This window comes from Bactrocera tryoni, chromosome 3 (genome assembly GCF_016617805.1).
Source record: "Bactrocera tryoni isolate S06 chromosome 3, CSIRO_BtryS06_freeze2, whole genome shotgun sequence".
NCBI lineage: Eukaryota > Metazoa > Arthropoda > Insecta > Diptera > Tephritidae > Bactrocera > Bactrocera tryoni.
Genome location: NC_052501.1, coordinates 57,800,948 through 57,825,321, shown reverse-complemented (window position 1 = coordinate 57,825,321; position 24,374 = coordinate 57,800,948). Strand labels below are relative to the sequence as shown.

The following is a 24,374-nucleotide window of genomic DNA, read 5'->3' as shown; positions in this document are numbered from 1 at the left end:
ACTCGGACAGGTCCTTCCCGACCCTGACGGAGCTTTTAGTATTCCTCAACGTCAGTTTACATACCAGTATTAGTTTTGCGTGGATACCAAATTCAAACATCGCGTCATAAAGGCAGCTTCTTTTCGTGCTATCAAATGCAGCTTTGAAATCGACGAAAAGGTGGTGTGTGTCGATTCTCCTTTCACGGGTTTTTCCAAGATTTGGCGCATGGTGAATATCTGGTCAGTTGTTGATTTTCCAGGTCTAAAGCCACACTGATAAAGCCCAATCAGTTTGTCGACGGTGGGCTTTAATATTTCACACAATACGCTCGATAGAACCTTATACGCGATGTTGTGGAGGCTTATCCCACGGTAGTTAACGCAGACTGTGGGATCTCCTTTTTTGTGGATTGGGCAGAACACATATGAATTCTACTAATCGGGAACGCTTTCGTCCGACCATATTCTACAAAGAAGCTGATGCATGCTCCTCTTCAGCTCTTCGCCGCTGTCCTTCGGCCCCCGCCGCTTTGCTGTTCTTCAGACGGGTGATTGCTATTCGAACTTCTTCATGAACGAACTTTTTCGTGCCGGGTCCCAAACCCAGCGCACAAGACTGTGTAGGGGATATTTCGCCTTCTCACCTTAGCTCTCCTTCAAACGGATGTTTTTAGGCTACCCAGAGGATACTTGGTCTAAAACCGGAAGTCGTGAGCTGCTTGAGCTATATGTAAAAGAATCGTTTCTGGCCACTCCCAAGTGAATGGCAATCAGAGAACTATCCTCACTTGCGTGAACTTCTACACATGACTCCATTTTCCATGTGTGTTTAAATAGCTATTAAAAAGAAGTGCGCTAAATAATAAATAAAATCATTGATACAATCAGGTTATAAGTGACGTTAGAATGAATGAGCAAACATTGAGGGTAATAGTGACAGCTTCCGTCACTGCAGCTACGGAAAGGACTAAGACAGAACGGACAAAGTCTCTAAAGACTTTATTAGAAGTGGAAGAATATGAAGTAGTGACTATAGATCCGACTGTTCGGTGTGATGAATCTCTTGAAATAAATGTTAATGCGTCACAGTATGACTTTGTGGAAGAAATACATTTTTTTGACGATGATGGGATTATTGGGTTAGATTTTTTTAAAGACGTTGACACAAAAATAGACTTACAAAAAGAAATCATTCACTATAAGGCTGGTGAAGAGAAAATATCTTATTATGACTGTAAAAATGTCAATAAAATAGTTGGAAATGGGAATTCTCCTAAAGAACCAGAGAATATGGAAAATATATCTTTTATATTGGAAAAACATTCAAAAGTTTTCCTTAATCAAAATGAGGCATTTAATGTGGTAGCAACCATTAGGACAGTTGATAACAAACCGATTTATTCAAAGTCATATCCTTACCCGATAGTCGCTTCAGAATTTATAAATAAGGAAATTAATGATTTACTACGAGATGGAATAATTCGTTTCTTCTTGATCTCCATATAATAATCCTTCCTTCCTTTCGGACTGAAAAATGCGTCCACAATTTTTCAAGGGACAATAGCGGTAAACTTGCGCGAGGTTTTTCAAGCCAGGAGATAAAGTTTATGTTACGACCAGTAAAAGAGTTGGCATTAAATTTACAAAAGTTTTTACGATACAAAAGGATCTAGGATCAACAGTTTTAATAGATAATAGGAAGGTTCACAAGAGTAACCTTAAATAATAATTTGTGTTTTTTTCACCTTTACAGAGTTATTTTACCACTTTTGCGTACTCAGGGATCCGACAGCAAAATTATTAATATTACAAAATCCAACTTCATACCAGTTATTGACGGAAATGTAGCAGTTAGGGATAAATACGACTACCTAACGCATCGAACGAATTTGACGAACTACCTCACCGTCTTGCGGGAAACAGAAAATATATTTCACGTTTTTCCCCAATCACACATGACTAAAGTTCTTCAGGCAGACTTTAATCAAATTTATCGATTGGTTAACTCGGTAAAAATTGCCATAGACAAGCGCGAAGCATTAATATGTTTGACACTGCGCTAAAATACATAGCCGGAACTCCTGATTTCGACGATTTTAATGAACTTAAATTTAAAACACAAGAACTTATAGAATCCAATGACCGTCAATTTTTCATAAATACTCAGTTACAACAGCAAATCGATAAATTGACTGAGACTGCTAATAAAATTATGGCTTATACAAAAAAATCCGACAATGTTGTAAATCCTATAATTTTGGACACAGATGAAATTTCAAAAATCTCAGGGATCAAAATTTTTGAAATTTCACTTTAAATGTAAGCATAAGCGATATTGTAAGTAATTCTAAGTTAATTTTCAAAATAACGATGTAATATACTTTATTGTTAAGTTTCCAAGAATACAAAAAGTATGCAGCTTAGTTAGGATTTTTCCGATGGCACACAACGACAAAATAATTTTTTGGAGACCGATAGTTTTGCGGATTGCGGCAATTCAACAATTCCTGTTAAAAAGGTTCGCTATCTGCAAGGTTCTGTCAAATAAAAACGGATTCTAATATGTGAGACAACTATTCAAAAATTATAAGGCGAAATGCAAAACCACCTACAATAACCTTGATCCAATTATCGAAGTTGACAGTGGCTTAATTATCATAAAGGACCAAACAGTCTAAGTTCGGGAAGAATAAACATAATCGGTTACAATATCCGGCACTTATTTAGTGACATTCGAGGGAAAAGTTTGCATAAATGGTACAACTTTTTCAATGAAAAAGTGAAGTCAACGCTCCGACCAGGTATTCCTTCAACGCAGTTTGTTAAATTGACCGACCATTTGTAAATTTTAAGCCTACCTTATTTAGGCAAAATTAATTTTAGGAATCTTGGACACATTGAAAACCTACAAGGAATAGTCCATAACCACTCTACCCTCTGTATGTTAGTTATACTGGGCGTTGCTATCATTGTAGGTGCAGTATTTGTATTTTGGCTACGCTGGACGAATAAACGCATAAAGTAGACAAATGACAAGAAGAAAGCGGTAGCCAAGATCATGAAAGCGGCCGCGGACGGCCTCGATTTAGAATGGGCAGTTAAAACATTAGTCTGTTGTAGCGTTCTTAGAGCTACTCCACGCCAGCCAGTAAACGCGGGAATAGTCCGTGTTAGCATTTTCCAATCAACTGGCAAACTCTTCGCTACAACATCAAATACAACATGTTCATCTAAACAACAGCATCAACAGCATGTGCAGTTAAACAACAACAACATCAGGTGCTGTAATGCCAAAATTGTGCCAAGTGTAGGGAAATCAGGCAGGGCTTCTATTTTTAAGTTTCAGTTATAATCCAGACTTTAACAACAGCACATAGTGGTGACTAAATAATTTACACTATAAAAGTTGTAATTCGGAGTTTAACAACAGCACATAGTGCTGAGAAGTAATTTAAACAAATCCTGAACAACAGCACATAATGCTAAGGATTAATTTATATTTAAATACACACTCCAAACATTGAAATAAGTTCATAGTTCACTTTTATTTTGTTATATTGAAAAGGTTAGATTGTTTACAATTATGAAGAAAACGAGCGTTGCCACATCTTAAACACCAAATATGTATGATTTTCAGCGAATTTTCTTTTCGCGGGATTCTTTTTTATATATTGACTACCAACAATTTTCAAGCTTTAATTGAGTTGTGAACCCTTTTTCCTAATACATATGTATACATATGTATAATATGTGATTTATATTTAATATACACAAATAAGTAAAACTCTATTATAATATTATAAAATGTATATCACATCGAGCGCGTTTTAAAAAAAATAACCCTGGTCGAGCCAATACCCAGGGTGACTGAATTACTTTCGCTTAGTACTCCTTTCTGCGGTGGCAGCCTTCGGTCACGCTTTAAAAAAATAACCCTGATCGAGCCAATACTCAGGGTGAATTAATTTTTAAAATCAAAACCTCCTGTACTCGATCAGCTGTCAAAGTTCAGGAGGTTTTGACGTTTATCTCTGGTATGGGTCTGTATGGCAGGTGGTGGTATTGGAAGTATATATCATATTCCAGGCACAATGAACAAATTCGTTTATATAAACATTTTACTTCAAAACATTAAACCGAGTGTTGAAAAACTGGGGATCGAAGAAGATTTTTATTTGTATCAGGACAACGATCCTAAACAAAAATCTTTTCTTGCGCAAGAATGGTTATTACATAAGTGTCCACATGTATTAAAAGTGCCACCACAATCTCCGGACTTAAATATTATTGAAAACTCATGGGCCTATCTCGATCAAAATATCCGCAAACATAGGATTTCGTCGAAAAAGGACCATTTGGATGCCTTACAGGCGGAGTGGTGCGAGCTAATTTTTATCAGAAGTAAAAATGAGTCAAAAGAATATATTTTTGAGCTGCACCGAAATGTTCTTTATTAATACTCTTAAGACTAACTTATTACACGGTTCTTAAGTCTATTTATACTAACTAGTATGTTTACTTATTACTAGTTGATAGTTTGTTTAGATACATTTGCTTTGTTTTAAGATAAGGTTGTTCTGATGCTTGCTTGTTTAGGATTGTTTGTTGTAGTGATAGTGCATTTCTATTGTTCCAACTCAAGATTATTTTGATGTTTGTTACTATTATAAAGAATACTTTCCTTAACTCCCTCAATTCCTTCCACATACACATGTAAATTGTTGGAATCGATGACCAAACGTCTAAAATTCGTAATTTCTGCGAAAGGTAGTCTAACAAATATTAACGTCTTATTTATGTTATTTTTGTATACATATGTGGCTCACTTTCATTGTGAGGTAAATTTGTGAATATCTTTAGTTTTAATTAATTTGTTTATACTCAAAATAAGCGCCTTTTGGAATGCACATTGAATTACTACATACGTATATTAATATTCAAACAATAAAATAATATAAACGTTTTTTTAATATCAGTTAGGCTTTAGTGTTAATTGTTAAGTTTCCAATAGCAACATTATGTGGCTCACTTTCACTGCGACTCACTGTATATTTTTCATAAAATGTAATTTGCATTTTTATAACATTACTTTAGGCATGGGTTTAAGACTGGATTTTCATATTTAAGGCAAACATCTTTTCTTATTATTTGATGCATACATCATTTAGTTACATTTAGACCAAGTTCCGTTTTTGCCTACAATTCATATGAATATTGGTTGCTAGCTGCTGAATGCGCCGTTTGCTCCTGTCATCAATGTCACTTATCCGACCACTACATATGGTATACGGCCGCAATTTTAAGCCATCGCTTTTCAAGCATATTTTAGCTTTACTACATTAGAACGGTACTAACAACTATTAATTAATTTAAAAAACTTTTTCAATTACATATGTATGTACAATTATTTGACAGTGGTATGTGATTTCACATAAAGGGGGACGATGCCACGCCAATCGTCCAGTTTTGACACCGGCTCTTATAAAGCTCTCTTGAATCATCCCTGCTATGAAATTCCATGCCTCTGATTTATTTAGTTATTGATTTATCGCACTTTTAGTAGTTTTTAACAAAACCATAATATGAGAGCTATCGAAATGATTTGTCTTGTCAAAATTTGAGTGATATAGCTTAAATAGTTTGTATAGTATGTATGTATGTATACATAAAACCTATTAGGAGGCGGGACCGCGACCACTGTTTAAAAATTTTCAAACCACAAGTATCATTATTGCGATTCGTTGTACCAAATAACTGTTTTGCTCTTAATTTTCGGCCTACTAATGTTTTATAGGTTTGATATTAATGACGGTTTGTGAACGCGTTTACGAACTCGTCCGTACTTTTTCGCCAGGGAACACGAGTATCAAGTTTCGTTACAATATCTCAATTTTTCCTGATCATTTATATATATACATACATATATCTCTATATACATATATGTACATATCTCGATTAGTTTTAGTTGAACAAAATTTTTACATACTATAATCTGCAGCAATACGTTGCTATAATGCTGATCACAGATAAAGAGATTCCCAACTCATCTCTCATTGGAAGTGAGAGAGCAATTGTTAAACGTCAAAACCTCCTGAACTCGGTCAGCTATCAAAGTTTCAGGACGTTTAGCAATTGGAAAAGAGGGATGACCAGATTGAAATCTTACCAAAAACCAAATACAATCAAAATTTAATAAATTTGTGGAATTTAAATGTATTTGATGAAACGTTTTGTAATGTGAAGCATCATAATAATAATTTTCTATGAAAAATGATTCTGAGCCCTTAATCTCATAATTTTCCCTATATATACTTATATATACATATATTATAATTTATTGACAATGTTATGACAAATTTTATGCAAAACAAACCTGGTGAAAAATTAAAAAAAAAAACGTTAATTACTTTTTTATTTATCAAAATTTTTTCATGATTCTAGTAGGGACGATAACCATTTACGTACTTTTTAAGAATAAATTGGGTTTTTGTGTTTCAGATGATCCAAACATGAGAAATCGTGTGCGCCAGTGAAAAAACGCATGTCATTCATCCAGCCATTTCTCCGACAGATGTCATCAAAAAATTCAAAAAATTTGTTTATACACTCCACGATATACCTCATGATATGTGAAAAAAAGTTCTATTGTAGAATAAAAATTTCTTTGAAAGAAATGTTAAAAAACAGGCCAGATTACCCTACTGACCCCTTAAACACATTTATTGATTGAAAGCTAACAAGCTTAAGTCCTTTCCTTGGGTATTGAATGGTCAAAAGTTAGTTGTTTTAACATGCCATCAAAATATTTAAATAGTTTCTCCATATTTTAAACGACCTTTATATCGTTATTTTTAATCGTAGTAAACGTTAATTTAAATCCCCAAAAGTAATTATTTTATCCGATCTGGCCATAATGGAAAATGTTATAAAAAGCGCTAATTTTGAGGCGCTCTCACACTGGAATAAGTTGGACATCCCATTATCCCTGGTATGAGTTCTTCTTTTTGCAAAGGAAATCAATGAAATTAAAATTTAGGTTATTACGCATACTACATTAAAAAATAAATATTGTTATAACTATAATTATTATTTATTTTTGACTATTCCAATAGTTTCCTATACACAAAATTAGCATATTAACATTTTTTGATTTTTAGCCCACTCGCCGGTCTGTAAACAGCCTTCCACACTTGCTAAAAATGAGTTTCGTTTCCATAGATATTGCTGGAATACACAAGTATATAGGCACAATCTTTTATTGCATTAAATTCATCGCCTGCAAACGAAAGTACAATTGGTCAGATCTTAGAATGTTTACCTTCTTAATTATAATTATACCTTCCAAAAAAGAAGTGGATGTACACTGGACTTAATGTTGGCTCTTTTATAATATTGCCTCAGCCTATCTGAACGTGAAAGTTTTACTTTTCCCGTCACGCGAGTTACGTTTTCTGTTGTCGTAACAGAAAACTGTATTTATTGAATAAAAATACCTCGATATATCGTACTAAACGGTTTGTCGTTCGGTTCTTTATTATCTTCTTTCATTCTTAAACTATACTTAGCTTAATTTACTTAGAGCCGTTGTGCTGACTCGACATTTCCCGCTGTCAACGACCCGGCATAACTTAAGTAAGCAATTTAATATTTATGTCAGTTTTTGAAAAGCTACGCCACTCCCATAGCATTTCATTTTGCTATTGCTACCGCTCTCACTTTGAAGGGGGCCGTAGCAGAGCCATAGCAGAACAATGTAAAAGTATGTGCTCTGCTCTGCCCGAAGTTTTGTTAGGTAAAAAACTATAGTTATCCACATAATCTATATACGCTGGGTTTGGGACCCGCCACGTAAAACAAACGCCCCAATGAAAAATTACAAACAGGCTCGGATGAGAGACCCCCATTTTGATAACGACCATGGAAAACGAATTAAGGACTACGATTTGAGGGCATGCACCTGGAATGTCCGGCCCCTTAATTGGGAAGGTGCCGCTGCCCAGCTGGTTGATGTCCTCGTAAATGACATCACCGCTGTCCAAGAAAAACGATGGACGGGACAAGGACTGAGGCAAGTAGGTCCTTGTGGCGTTTACTACAGTGGCCATATAAAAGAGAGACTCTGTCGCCAAGTACTGTCATTCACTCCTGTGAATGAACGTCTAGCCACAATCCACATCAAAGCGAAGTTCTTCAATATATCGCTGATTTGCACCCACGCTTCGACAGAATAGAAATACTATGTGACCAAAGATGCCTCCTATGAACGGTCGGTAAATTCAGTCTCCACGATGAAACATCCTCAAATGAGTTAAGGCTGATCGACTTCGCCGGGCCCGAAATATGGTTATCTGTAGTACTAGCATAAGAAAATTCATCAAGTCACCTGGCTGTCTCCAGATCGGAAAACCACCAACCAGATCGATCATGTTGTGATAGACGAAAATACAGTGATTTAGATGTGCGTACGCTCCGAGGTCCTAACATCGACTCGGACCATTAATTTGTTGCTGCTAAGATTCGCAAAAGAACAGCTAGTACGACGAGGAGTGCCGTGTCGCAGCGGAGAGAAAACAGACTGCCTACCTTGCAACGTTACGGTCGACCACAACACGTGCGGGATGGGATAGATACCGAGAGTTGAAGAGGGAAGCAAGACGCAGGCAAAAAATAGAGATGCCGAAATGTGTGAGTTTTTCATAGCTTAAAAAGCTCGCCGACAGTGGTAATGTTCAGAAATTCTACGAAAAGATGCGGCGACTAACAGAAGGTTTCAAGACCAGAGCATATTCTTGTAGAACCCTCAGAGGTGATCTACTGATTGATGCCCAGAATATACTAAAATTAGGTAGGGAACACTAGCCTGCTAAATAGGAATGAAAATATAACACCAGAAGAAGGCGAACCCGATTCCCCAATCGATGACTATGGAGCAGATGTTCCATTGCCCGACCATGAAGAAGTTCGAATAGCAATTACCCATCTGAAGAACAACAAAGCGGCGGGAGCCGAAGGATTGCCGGCCAAGCTATCCAAATACGCCGACGAAGATATATGATAAGAAGAATGCATCAGCTTCTTTGTAGAATATGGTCGGACGAAAGAGTTCCCGATTAGTAGAATTTATATGTGTTTTGCCCAATCTACAAAAAGGGAGACCCCACAATCGGCGCCAACTACCGTTAGATAAGCCTCGTCAATATCACATATGTATAAGGTTCTATCGAGTGTATTGATTGAAAGATTAAAATCCACCGTCAACAAACTAATTGGACCTTATTAGTGTGGCTTTAGACCTGGAAAAGCAACTACTGACCAGATATTCATCTTGGAAAATACCCGTGAAAAGAGGAGCGACACACACCAGCTCTTCATCGATTTTATACTTTGTTCAGACCGACACTTAATCACAAGATTTCGGCTGTTGAGTTGTTTATCACATTAATCTTATAAATTTAACAAAATTTCGCCGCACAACAATTACAGTTCTTAATCTCGTCTCCGAAGTAATTTGAATCGAATCTACGCGAAAACTCTCTGTGCGATTCTGATTTAGCACCACCTACTTGTCAGCATTGGAAATCTGTTACATTATCACAGTTGATTCAGAAAAGAGAAAAAAATGTAAACAAACAACTGACATAAACGAAATGAATCTGAATTCATTATTTCTATTATATGAAATACTAGCTGACCCCGCAGCCGTTGCCCTGCGTGAAATTATGTGTTTTCAAATGAAAAGAAAGTTAAATTTATCATTTAATTTTTGTTTTTTTTTTCAATGTAACGCAGCTTGATAAATAACATTTTTTGGTTTCTGTTCCGGTGCACAGAAAAGATGGGTTTCCAACTCGTGAGCACGCCACGGCCGTGTGAAAAACATAGAATTTCCAAATTTATGCCTCACACTATGCGACTATTTTTAGGTGATTGTCATCTCACATGCAATTTTCACTGGAAACGAAATACGTTTGAACTGAAATGAGAAATCGATAGAACTCAAAGGAATTCGTAGAATCAAGCATTCTGCCCCTTGTATTCGATAGGTGCGTCACAATCAGTCGGCCTCCATTACACAGTTTCGTGGCATGATGATTGCGAAACATAATAACGACCGATCCTACTTTGAGACGCAAATGATGCCGTGGCATACCAAGCCTGTCCAAATAATTTAGAAATACCACTGGATAATTCACGGCGCCGTCTTCATTGTCAAGACGATCGATCGATTTGTATGAGCGCAAGTCTCCCGGAATTTGAGTTTGAATGTTCGATAACGATAATTTGGCCAATGTCCGAACTTTTCTGATGAGTTCATCTTTCGTGAATTGACAAAGGGAAGATGGAATCGATATCGAACCACCGGAAGTATCAACCGAAATTGTACCATTTCCAATTTTTAGCGAAGGCGATGTAAAATGTCTTCGGCAATGTCATTTTTGTTCGTATCCTATAATTGACGCGGATTTGAAGGCTGATATGCCGAAATGATTACCGCGGAAAGTGTGCGAACTTCATTTTCATTCCAGTGATCAACATGCTCCAGCAATTGTAATTGCTGGCTTACTTCTCCAAAACTTGCACACACCGTACCATTCACAGTATCAATCAATAGCAACCAAAGATAGAAGCAGTCGTCGTTTTTCGGGTGGATTTTGTAAATTCGTCCTAATGCATTAGTTGAGAACACATCTGGATTTCAATCTACTGGTTGGCCTTGCTTTCTGCGCAACTATTTCTTCGACGATGCATTCCATGTATAATATCAGGGTATTTCCGAATAGAGCAACGTTCTCGTAAACGGATCACTGACGAAGGTTGAGAAAAAATCGTCAATGTTAATTTTGTTGCTGGCGGTGTTTCCACTGGCTGTACTGTATTCTTTGGATTGAAATACACATTAATATAAACACATAAATAGCATGGTTTGAATTTGGTTAACATTTTCATTAATGTTTAAAATGAAAAAAGTTGTTGTAGTGACATAACTACAATAGTTGGACATATGCTACATGCTATGGTGTTTTTTGTAGACATTATGATGTTCTTCAATATTGTTGTACATTATTTTGTTCTATCGCTAATAGTTTCGGCAGCGCATTCGACGAAAGACATTTTAAGACTCATTTTTCTACACCTTCGGTGTCATTGTTAAAATTTTACCAAGGATCCCTAATTTTTTTCAAAATGAAATGTAGCCTATGTCAAATTGGAAGAATGTAGCATTCTATTGGTGAAAGAATTTTTTAAATCGGCCCAGTACTTTTTGAGCCTATTCATCACAAACATACAAAAATAGGCACAAATCTTTCCTCTTTATAATATTAGTGTAGATATGTAGTTACAAAAAATACGGCTTTTATAACAAAATACTATATAAAAATGCTTCATTTAATAAATATTATGCGATGTGAATTCTTTAATGGCAAAAACATCTGTTTTATCATCTGTCCAAAGGCAGTGAGAACGGGCTAGATTAGTGAAACGATTAAATGTAATCTAATCACTTAAGAAGTGAGAACATAGTATTAAAGCCGCTTTTGACAGCACGAAAAGGAGATGCCTTTATGCCGTTATGTCTGAATTTGGTATCCCTGCAAAACTAATACGGCTGTGTACACTGACGTTGAGCAATATCAAAAGCTCCGTCAGAATCGGGAAGGACCTCTCTGAGCCGTTCTACTAAACGAAATTTCAGACAAGGCGACTCCCTATCGTGCGAATTCTTCAATCTACTCCTGGAGGAAATAATTCGAGCTTCAAAGCTTAATAGATAAGACACAATTTTCTATAAGAGTGTACAGTTGCCGATGATACTGATATCATTGGTGTCAACAACCGCGCCGTTAGTTCTGCTTTCTCTAGACTGGATAAGGAAGCAAAGCAAATGAGTGAACGAGGGCAAGACGAAATATCTCCCGTCATCAAACAAACAGTCGTCGTACTCACGACTTTGCTAACAGGTGAGTTTTGACAGTCATAACTTCGAAGTTGTCAATAATTTCATCTATGTATATATACAATATATTGAAACCAGTATTAACACCAACACAACGTCAACTTCGAAAGCCAACGATAAATAAATTTTGTGAATTTTGCTATTTCGGAGTGATTAGGCAATTGAAAATGAAAACCTTTGTATCTGTAATTTCCTACTGAGTTTTTAATTAAAGATTTATTATTATTATTTGTTTTTATTGTAGTCCCTGCTAACAAGAATAATATTAAAGTGGTATCTGACCATGAGTTAGAAGAAGAAGCTGATCAGGAACTTAAAACTTTAAACGGGTTTTTCTCACAACTGATTTTTCAAACTTTCCTCTATCATATTTCAAAAACGGGTTGGCCGAATGAATGAATCGCATGGAATGAACTATTATCAGTCCCCCAAATTTCAATTTTTAATAGCAAAAATAAAAAAAAAATGGATAAAAGCGGCTAATTTTTTTGTTTCACATAAGCCAATCAACCGGAATCGTGAAGGATGTGTGAGCCCATTTATTCGAGGCGGGGGTGTTTAGATCGCTGTAACTCATGTTCAAAATTTTTACCTTAAAATTATATTTATGCTGCCGAAATTCATATGTGTTAATAAATGATAAGAAACTTAAAACCTCAAAGCTCTATACATTTACTGGTCGTAGAAAAAAACTCCGAAAGATGTGTTAATAAGTGTTAAGAAACCTAAAAGCTTAAAGCTCTATCTACTGGTCGTAGAAAAAACTCCTTAAAAAACAGGACGTAACAATGAATGATCTCCTTAATGAAAGTTATTGAAAGAATTAAAAAAAAAAATAACTGAAATTGAGATAAGCTAACGTCATATATTGTTTATCACTTTTAATCTCACTGTCATGCAATTTCTTGCATTATCAAACGAGCACAAAAAAGCTTTAATTTTCTACTTGTGTGATGTGATGTCTTTCAAAAATCCATGAATCAAAGTATGCAATGTTCAAAAATAACTAATTTTAGTATTTGCCTTGGTCTTGGAGTGGTAGTGATTACATACCGCATATTTGTTTAAATTTTTTGATAAATCACAAATTAAATGAAACAAATATTATTTAGAGTGTCAAACATATTTCTCTTCAATCCCTTGTAATATAATTTTTATTTTTCTTAATTAGAAGACAGTGAACTGAATATATTAATTATAATTTAAGGCATCTGTGAATAATTTAAGTAAATATGCAAAATATGTGTATACGTATATGTGAATATATTTTTTTTGAGGTGTTCTTTAGACATGGAATTATAGTTTGACTCACTTTGAATAAATACCTTTTAAGTCTTACTGCACTGTTATAAGCTTATCATTTGATTGAAATTTAGGGCACTAATCCAATATAAATATGTGAACCTTCGTTTTCCTAAATATGGGTATTTACAATGTACAATATAAATACATTTTTTATATTTTATTAACCGTTAACATTAAGTATACCAAAGCTTAATAAATGCGTATAAAAATATTTTTTAATACAAAATCATTCATCCTTAATTGTAGTATATGAATATTTAGCCAGTCAAAAGACAAAACTTTAAATGCTTAATTGAACTTGGATTTGGAGCTGTTTTTACTACATTCACTAGCTTTTGTGTTCTTTTATATGGAATCGATTCTATAAATCAGCGGTTTCTCGTTTGCCATGCGACCCTGTAGATGTTGCATCGGTGATGTAAAGAAATAGATCTTCGGGAATTTCGCAACGGTCCAACTCGCGTCCAAGAGCAAAATAGCGCTTTCGGAGTAGATGTGCAGTTGCTTTCGGTTGACGGTTGCGCGTGAAAACACCTTTTTTATTGCCGCCTACACGTGTTATCGCTAAAATAGGATATACAATTAAAAAAACCACTGCCTAAAATAAAGGAGCATACTATACATTGTGCTGTCTTGAAGTCTGCAAAATTCCAAACAAATTCGCCGATAAACCAATCATTTTTTCTAAGTTTATCGAAGGCCTTAAAATGCTTTGAGAACAACTCGTTTTGGTATTCCTCCGACCAAATGTAAGCTGGAAGCAAGTGTAAACCTTCGATTGTATCGGCCCCATATTCTCCGATCATGACTGGTTTATTGTGTTTTTTATTCCAAGTAATCGCTTCTTCGACAACATGCGTTGTAATCATGTCCAATTTTCCAGGATTACTGTACCATCCATTGTAACGATTGAAACATATTATATCTAAATGCTTTGCCTGAAAAACAAACCATTTTACGCAAAGAACTACGATAAAGGAAGATAAGACTTACAGCTCTGTCACTGGCCGAAGGAACAGCAATGGCAGCAGTTACCGGTCTAGTACTATCAAGGGAGCGTGTAAAATTAGCCACGAACCTGTGCGGATATATACATTCATGAATATATCAGAAGCGTAAGGTGTTTACGAGCATGAGATTCTTACTGAAAATGTGAGTCAGCTTGGAATGGGCTTGTACGGGGTTCATTGGCTATAGACCACATTATTACACTCGGATGGTTTCTATCGCGGTGTATTAACTGCTCCATAGAAGATTTATGTTTGTCCAAAAGCGCTTGGTTATAGTTGCTGTAATATATTATATGAATAAAAGTTGGTACAACGAAAATAATGGTCTAGTTATGTACTCTGTATCAACGCTGGGGCATTCATCAATTATCATAAGACCATTTTCATCTGCAAATTGCATGGATTCTTCCGAGTATGGATAGTGGGACGTTCTATAAGCATTTGCTCCAATCCATTTTAACAAGTTCATGTCGCGGGTGAGTAAAGCCAAATCCAATCCTTTGCCACGTATCTAGTGATGAAAAAACAAATTGTATTTAAATTGTATAGATACATATGTACATAAAAGTGGATAGTCCGCAATATATTTAAACTATTAGCATAGCATCATCTTAAAAATTAAAAAAAGCAATCAAGAGTAAAGTTCGCAAGCAAATAAACATTAAATGCTTCTAATATCATAGCAATGTATGTTTTTAAGCTTGTTATGCACACAAACCACTTTTTCTACATATGTATGTTCATTAATTCAAGCTAAAATACAAAATTCCTTCTTTAGTATTTGAGATATGACGGGTACGGTCGAGATGGCTTTCACGACAATAGTGTTGCAAGCACTAAATTTTTTTCCGTATATCAGCAAAGTACAGCAAATTTGCAACACGATTTCTGTACTGCTAATTATTACGTAGCTCCTAACGCCAAGTGCAACATTCCCTAATATAAATGAGATATATTTAAAGAGATATATTTCTAGCTAGCCAACACTCACTTTCGAAAATTCCCAACCACACAGTAAATTTCAAGTAGATCGCTAATCTAGGTTTATAGACATTTTTTTTTTGTTCATATGATAATGATATACAGGAAATGAAACAATCTACCAAACTAAACTATTGCATTTTACTCAAATTAGCATCGACACTTCCGATTTAGCTACTTACATCTGAATCTTCATGCTTCCCGAAGCCCCGGAAATATACTGGGCGTCCATTAATGAGAAATGAAGAATTATTCCATGTAAGTGTTCGAATGCCTACTTTAAGTCGATAAACATCAAGAAGCGTGTTATCGGCAGTATACAAAAGCAATTCCATTTGGTAGAGGTAGCCGGGTTCGGGATGCATTAAATATGGCCACCAGGGCTTCACTTTCTTCACTTCAAGTGCACCATTTAAATCACCATTCGATGTACCATTGGCTACTACGACACCTTCTTTATTATATAATTGCACATGTATTTGTAGAGCACTGTCTGCTTCATTCGAGGCCGTTCCGCTAACTTTGACTTTGTAGTATACATGACCAACTGCAGATATAAACAAAGTAAACATAATAACTTAGTTTTTAGAGTAATTTAAAATATAAACAGAGTATAAAAAATAAACCTGATTTTTCGGCTAAGTTAGAAGTCACTTCAACCTCTTCAATAAAGGTTTTAGGTGTGGTATACAGATGGACGGAGCGATGTATTCCCGCGTAGTTGAAGAAGTCAAAGGTATAAGACTGAACTATAGCAACTCCTCCATCCCTTGAAAAATAAACACAATTATTTCTGGATACGATTTCGTCTGTAAACTTACTTTTTTACTTCACTGATTTTTCCCTGAGGCACTGTAGTTTGTATTAGTGCATTATCACACATAACAGTAATCCGATTTTCTTCGCCGTATTTTACGAAATTTGATACCTCTGCTTCGAATGGTAAGTGACCCATCTCGTGCTTAACAACCATTTCTCCATTAACCCACTAAAAAAATAAACTATTACTGTTCACAAAGTTCATAATTCCATATCTCTTCTGGATACATGAGATAATTACTTACCACAAAGGCTTCGTAGTGTACACTACCGAAACGTAGCCATACCCTTTGATCCTTTGCCCACGATCGGGGAACAAAAAATTTTCGATCATACCACACTGTGCCCACATGATCGCGAATAGCTTTATCTGTAGTTATATCATTGTAGCTGGCTGGCACGGGCATGGGTATAACATCCTTTACCTTACTCAAATCGTCATTAAACCATTTATCTCTCACACCTTGCGTCGGATTAGCTTCGTCAGATGTCACAAAGTTCCAAAGCCCATCTAAGGAACGTACTTCACGAGTTTCAGACTCACGTGGATAAAGCATGCCGTGTGTAGGAATAACTTCTTTATTAACAATAACTAAAGCTATTGCGAAGTGAATAAGATATCCAACGATACCCATGACCAGTAAAGAAAATGCTACAAATATAAAAAATAGTAATGTGATCATGGTTAAAGTATATAACATAATTTTAATTGAGTAATTTTAGGAGATATTGTTAATTATTCCCTTAATTGGCGCTATCACCTTCGCTAAAACCTTAGAATCACATTAAGTTAATCAAAATATTAAGGCTTAAGAATTTTAAAAATTCGCTTTTATTTGGCTTAAAATATACTTTGATATTGTAAAAACATTGTTTAGCTGGAGGCATAGTATTTTTTTTATATACATATGTACATATGTACATATATATGTATGTATATAGATATTTCGCATAATAAATAATATACTAATTATTAGACCATAATTTGATTTCTACTCCGGTTTATAATATTGAGGTGGATATTTATATTTATGTTTAATGGAGGTAAAAACAAAGAGCGTAACAAACAAACATTTTTAAGCATTATACTATCAGCATTTTCTTTATGATTAATGGAGGTATTTAGTGTTCGATTTACAAAAACAAAGAGCGTAATAAACGAACATTTTTAAGTATTATACTATCAGCATTTTCATAATTTCTATATCTGTAGCTATTTTTATCTTATCGATTATTTGAGGCGATAAAAGAGCGAAATTGAATTGATATCATTAATATACAATTTCGGTATTTTGGAAGAATTTTCTTTTGAAGTATTTTTTTAGCATTTCATTATTTTTATTGTCATTTGTCATTGTCAGATTTCAGTACATATGCTTCGAATATAAAATTCCTTATTTTATATTTGATGGAACTGTAAAGATTTGCTTTAGAATATATACATATATATGTATGTCTCTTACGTTAAAAGTATTGATTACTTACTCCATGTTTAATTGAAAATATGTATGTGATGACGAAAAAGTGATAATCATCGCGGCATAGCAGTTAAGGAAATCGGAAATTATAAATTAGAAACGTGGAAATATAAACAGAACCGCCGGTAACGAAATGCAGCAACAATAATAACAACATACATATGTAAGCGACATTTCATATAATGTCGAAGCAAACACGCATGTAAATGAGCAAACGAAAGAAAAATGAGACCAATTTAGAAAGCATTAATTTTGTTTAGAATGTTGTTTTATATCTCAAGAATGTTCACATATTAATATTTAGTGGCCTTAGTAGTACAATCAAAATTTGACGGTGAAAATTTTTTAACCAGTGGTGTATATTTCCACAATAAATGCGAGCCAATGTCATCTAGGAGTGAATGAATGACAATTATCTCATTTTTCCTTTGAGCCCCCGCGAACCAGACGGCACCAGCGCAAGACAGTATGTTTGCTGAGATCATTTCACGTATTGTTTTTAAAAGAAAACTGTCTCAAAACACCAAAAATTAATAAGAATTTAAAAAGAGAGAACTATAAATTCTACACAATTTTCTTGACAAATTTTATGAAATACGTGTCCGTATCCGGTCATTGGATAGTACTCATGTCCGATTATGGGAATTGCTTTTGTACGAAAATAATAATTAAAACGTTGCATTCATGAAATTTGTGCGTTTATGGGAGAGTAATGTCCGGCTTTGAGGACTATCCGTTATGGGGAATTCCACTGTATTTGATTACTCAACGCAGCACATCTTCTCTCATTGCGCTCTGTTCTGAAGTGCTGTACACATAGAGCGCGACAGACTGCATCTGTCAAATATTAAAATACACACGTTTTTAAGGACACTGTTATTTTAATAGCTGCACGACTACACGACAGCAGGCCGGCAGTTGTCGTTCTCGCTAACTTCAATATCCTCCTATATTTGCCAACGACAGTAGGACTCTTCTAATGGAAGATAGAGAGATGAGGTAGTGGTGATGCCACTAATATGTAAAATGTAAAATTATTCACAGCTCTAACAAACTTGAAGTTATTTTACAAATAAAAACATAAAATAGCTCTATTATATCAATTGTAATAACAATTGATAATTTAAAGCAAAAATATTTACCTATTTACTTATTTTTTGCATAAAAAATTTCACTTTGAACAAAATATTCAAATTTCATTGAAGTGAAAGGAATTAGTATGGCCACAACGAAATTGTGTACATACAAAATGGACAACTGCGTTGTTTTGTGTACATGCCGGCCATTGTGTTGTTGCTGCACAACGACTTTTTCAGTTCACTGTCGTGCTGCTGCTGCCTGTCGCGCTCTGTGTGTTCAGCACTTGACACTTTTATTTGACATTCCATTGATGAGCTTTCACAGTTGCGTGCACTCTATAATCCCAAGGGCTAGCGGCTTTTAACAGTTCGGGAACAAACTTATTTACACCCGATTGTTTATATTTATTTATGTATATTTTATAGCAACGGAGAAGACTCTTATCAGCTGTTCCTATATTGAAAGAGAAGAGCGAACGATGACGCCATTCAATGGAGCACACTTTAACTAAGTAAATAAAAACAAATATTTCATACTAAAAAAATGCAACATTTATGGGCGGTAGATCTGTTATGAGTAACGTCATTTTAAGGTAAAGAAATTACTAATTAAAAATCGACTTAACACACCGAGCATTTCATTGGTCGCGGCCAAGTAATATTGTACTATATTTAGATAACTGAAATTGGTAGGTTATAATTGGAAATAATTCCGTTTGCATATATGCATGTTGTTATTATTGTTTTTGTCAAAAAACATCGAACTATTTTAGAACAAACATGTTAATAGACGACGCACTCCCCAGCCCATAATAGGTATACTGGATTTAATCAAAAATAGCCTTTTTTGCTCTATGTAATACTTTATAACATAAAGTTTTCAACTATATGCATATTATATTGCAAATTATTACGAACACTTCACTTCACTACTTTCTGACTTGGCGTAGAAATGTGAACTAATCACATGTGAAGTCGTTTGTTATGTTTAAGATATTACCACTATACAGTTACCCGGGCAGGTGAGGTCGAGGGTGAAAAAAGCGAAACCAAAAGCTCCTCCAAAAGCTTCCGAAATAAGTTTCATTAAAATACTCACCTCAAGTTAAGTTGCTACATACAGAGAACGTATATCAGAGAACGTATATCATAAACAGAGAACGTTTATCCAGAGAACATAAAACCAGAGAACATACATAAAAACGAATGTTTTAGAATACACACGTTCTTAGGGACACAGTTATTGGGCCAGCTGCACAACTACATAACTGTGTCCATAAGAACGTGTGTATTTGACAGATGTCGCTTGCAGTCTGTCGCGCTCAATGTGTTTAGCACTTGACTCTTTGACAAAACGCAAGTTTCGGCCATTGGTTGACCATGAAAACGGAGATGCGAAAGAAGCGTGCGACACTTGTTATTATGAATGTATGTACATATGGCTCACATTTGCTTTCGTAAACATACAGACAAATGTGCCAAAGAAATAATATATGTACATATGCATGTGTCATAGAAATTCTATTGGTACAAATATGGAAATGATAACGAAATAATGCGAATATGCATATTTCATGAAGGTCATTAATTTTTTTTAAGAAATGGAAGGAATGAATGGAAGTGTTTATATGAGCACATTTAAGTTCATTTCATAATAGTCGAAATTAATATCATTTTTGAAATAATAATTTATTGAAAATTATTCTTTATTTAATTTTATAACATAAAATTTTACCATTTTTCGGAAAATAATCACGCATATGTGACAATGGTTCTTATAATACAAAATAAGCATGCATATGTCACTCAGATAATGCTATTTTACATTCTCTGGATTCTCTATGTTTTAAGTTCTCTGTTTCACCAGAGGTTTGCAGCCGGGGACTAGAAAATAGCAGAATTGAGCATTTTCGGTGTTAAATGAGAAATATAAATATGCCTACAGATTCGTTTTTTTTCTATGCGCAACCGAATCGGCATATACATATGTACACAATTTATAAGATGATCGGTATATAGTATGTATTTGGTATCAAAGAATATACTTAGTATATAAATAAATATGTATGTATGTATATTAAAATTTACCTACATACGTATGTATTTCATGATGATTCCATAAAATCATTAAAAATATATAATAGAGTAAAGTTTGTATTATTACCCAAATAATTAATATAAGTTTAAGGTAATTAGTTTTAAATTTATACATTTGCATTAACACCCCTATTCTGTACACTTGACAAATTAATGAAATATTGAAAATTAACTCAAATATTTATCAAGCGAGAAATATTTTGGTATTCTGTGACAATCTTGATAAAAGTAAAAGCTTCAATTCGCAAAGCTTTTCCCCACACGTGTGGTGAAAAAAACAATGTAAATAGAAACAGCTGATTTCTATTCAAATTATATTGTAGGGATTCTCGATTCTAACTATTTTTCTATATTTTGCGATTCTAAGAATCGATTATTCGGGGGCAAGAATCGATTCTTTCGATTCTAATCGATTTTAAATTAAAAGGACAAAAATTTATTTATAAAATCACAAGGCATAAATTGAATGAATAATTCAAATCGATTAAATAAAAAACAAAAATAGTTAAAAACAATTATATTGTTTTGTTTAAAATTAAGGTACCAAGAACATTACATGTAATTTAATTTTTTTTTTAATAATTCAAGTTGTTTAAACACGTTTAATAAAATAAGTTTTTAAATAAATTTAACATAAGTAAAAGAACAATAAGCTAATTGGCAGTTTAAGAAAGCCTTACATTTTCCGTTTATGTGATTTCTCAAGATGTTTGATTAAGCTAGACGTACTATTATTATATTTTAATTGCTTCCACATTGGTGACACTGGACATTCGACCCGTTGTTTAAATCCATTCAGCGCTCGGCGCCATTTCAATAAATTTATCGTCCAGAATTAAGAATCGCGAGTTTTCTTGTGCTCGTATGTAGTATGAATAACTTGAAACTAGTCACTTACGGGGCATCTCGACAGGATAGAATTTATAGAATACTAACTGTGAAACGTATTGCTATTGCCAAATCTGTATGTGGGCATTTGTTATCATAACATAATCTTTTTTTTTTACAAATTAGAAAGATCTTTTTTTACAAATGTAATTCTGGGAAACACTTCTCCAGCCTGCTGAATGGCAGTGAACGCACAACACCAGGAGAAGGAGAACCCGATTCCCCAATCGATGACGATGGAGCAGACGTTCCATTACCCGACCATGACGAAGTTCGAATAGCAATTGCCCGCCTGAAGAACAACGAAGCGACAGGGGCCGACGGATTGCCGGCCGAGCTATTCAAACACGGCGGCGAAGAACTGATAAGGAGCATGCATCAGCTTCTTTGTAAAATATGGTCGGACGGAAGCATGCCCAACGATTGGAATTTAAGTGTGCTATGCCCAATCCATAAAAACGGAGACCCCACAATCTACGCCAACTACCGTGGGATTAGCCTCCTCAACATCGCATATAAGGTTCCATCGAGCGTATTGTGTGAAAGATTAAAGCCCACCGTCAACAAACTGATTGGACCTTATCAGTGTGGCTTCAGACCTGGAAAATCAACAACCGACCAGATATTCACCATGCGCCAAATCTTGGAAAAGACCCGTGAAAGGAGAATCGACACACACCATCTCTTCGTCGATTTCAAAGCTGCTTTCGACAGCACGAAAAGGAGATGCCTTTATGCCGCGATGTCTGAATTTGGTATCCCCGCAAAACTAATACGGCTGTGTAAACTGACGTTGAGCAACACGAAAAGCTCCGTCAGGATCGGGAAGGACCTCTCCGAGCCGTTCAATACCAAACGAGGTTTCAGACAAGGCGACTCCCTATCGTGCGATTTCTTCAACCTGCTTCTGGAGAAAATAGTTCGAGCTGCAGAACTAAACAGAGAAGGTACCATCTTCTATAAGAGTGTACAGCTGCTGGCGTATGCCGACGATATTGATATCATCGGCCTCAACACCCGCGCCGTTAGTTCTGCTTTCTCCAAGGCTGGACAAGGAAGCACAGAAAATGGGTCTGGTAGTGAACGAGGGCAAAACGAAATATCTCCTGTCATCAAACAAACAGTCGTCGCACTCGCGACTTGGCTCTCACTTCACTGTTGACAGTCATAACTTTGAAGTTGTAGATAATTTCGTCTATTTAGGAACCAGCATTAACACCACCAATAATGTCAGCCTGGAAATCCAACGCAGGATTGCTCTTGCCAACAGGTGCTACTTCGGACTGAGTAGGCAATTGAAAAGTAAAGTCCTCTCTCGACGAACAAAAGCTAAACTCTATAAGTCGCTCATAATTCCTGGTCCTGCTATATGGTGCAGAGGAAGCTTAAGGCGATGACAGCAACCGATGAGTCGACGTTACGAGTTTTCGAGAGAAAAATTCTGCGAAAGATTTATGGTCCTTTGCGCATTGGCCACGGCGAATATCGCATTCGATGGAACGATGAGCTGTACGAGATATATGACGACATTGACATAGTTCAGCGAATTAAAAGACAGCGGCTACGCTGGCTAGGTCATGTTGTCCGGATGGATGAAAACACTCCAGCTCTGAAAGTATTCGACGCAGTACCCGCCGGGGGAGCAGAGGAAGAGGAAGACCTCCACTCCGTTGGAAGGACCAAGTGGAGAAGGACCTGGCTTCGCTTGGAATATCCAATTGGCGCCACGTAGCGAAAAGAAGAAACGACTGGCGCGCTGTTGTTAACTCGGCTATAATCGCGTAAGCGGTGTCTACGCCAATTAAGAAGAAGAAGAATTCTGGGAAAAATAAAAATACATATTTTTGGACTACTATATAATAATTGTGGTATAAATTTTATATACCAATTATGTTAATTAATAGTAAAGTCGAATGTCAAGAATTGATTGTTAATCAACTTTGACTAGTGAAGATCGATTCCGAAAACTCGATTATTTTACGAGAAAACTCGATTCTCGAGTAGAAACGGAATCGATTTTGCCATCCCTATTATATTGATAGCAATATGCGTGCAGTCAATTGCTCCTGTGGTGCTTTTTATTCCAAATTTTCTAAAAGATCTGGAATATATTTCAAATAAATTAGCTTAAATTAATGTATTAATAATACTTGCCCCGTTTTTATAAAAGTTTCTTCTTGCACAAAGGTATTCTCGCTCAAAGAAAATGGATTGCTATATTTTAAATGCCGTCCGTGATTCCTATTCTCACAATTTTCATCTTCGTTTAACAATAATAGCAAAAGTAAAATATCTTCCATTTTCACAACAAGATGCACAATAAGATATTTAATTCATAACGAGCACTGTCAAGAACATTTGACTTCTTAACAACTTATAAAGAAAAGAGCTTTTTACTTCAGATACAGATTACGAAATGCTTGATAAATTTAAAATTTTGACAAATAAGAAATATGTTGAATTTGTCACTTGCACAGAACAGGGGTGTAAGATTTTGATATCATCTTAAAAGATCTAGCGGTCGCACATGTGCTCATACAGAGAATATCAAAACATAGAGAAGGTGCAAATTGAATTCTGTATGATGTTCATTTGACGGCTAACAGAGCTGATAGAATTCTGGTAAGGAATTCACCATTTTCGCGGCTAATCAGCAGAAATGAGCACGTTCAATGGCAGAAATATACGTAAAACGACTGAATTCATGCGAGAATGAATAAAGAGAAATGCTTTGAAAAAAAATCTACAAAGTCACAAAGAGAATGTTTTTTTACATACT

General features: G+C 35.3%; 1 protein-coding gene across 6 annotated transcripts in view; it reads right to left on the bottom strand.

Moving 5' to 3' along the window:
- Positions 1–13,182: 13,182 nt before the first annotated feature.
- LOC120770914 (beta-glucuronidase) overlaps positions 13,183–24,374 on the bottom strand; it is a 70,909-nt gene continuing 59,717 nt past the window's right edge. For 2 of the 6 annotated variants that reach the window (XM_040098604.1, XM_040098606.1), the window contains exons 2-10: positions 16,299–16,705; positions 16,056–16,222; positions 15,861–16,003; positions 15,417–15,781; positions 14,592–14,764; positions 14,389–14,532; positions 14,237–14,321; positions 13,866–14,181; positions 13,183–13,807 (exon numbers count right to left, since the gene is read on the bottom strand). In XM_040098604.1, the coding sequence (XP_039954538.1) occupies positions 13,605–13,807; positions 13,866–14,181; positions 14,237–14,321; positions 14,389–14,532; positions 14,592–14,764; positions 15,417–15,781; positions 15,861–16,003; positions 16,056–16,222; positions 16,299–16,705 (2,003 nt within the window). In that variant the 3' untranslated portion in view covers positions 13,183–13,604. Of the gene's footprint in view, positions 13,808–13,865; positions 14,182–14,236; positions 14,322–14,388; positions 14,533–14,591; positions 14,765–15,416; positions 15,782–15,860; positions 16,004–16,055; positions 16,223–16,298; positions 16,706–17,538; positions 18,397–19,390; positions 19,555–24,374 lie in introns of those variants that run through there. The other 4 variants (XM_040098608.1, XM_040098609.1, XM_040098607.1 and 1 more) reach the window with 4 other exon arrangements.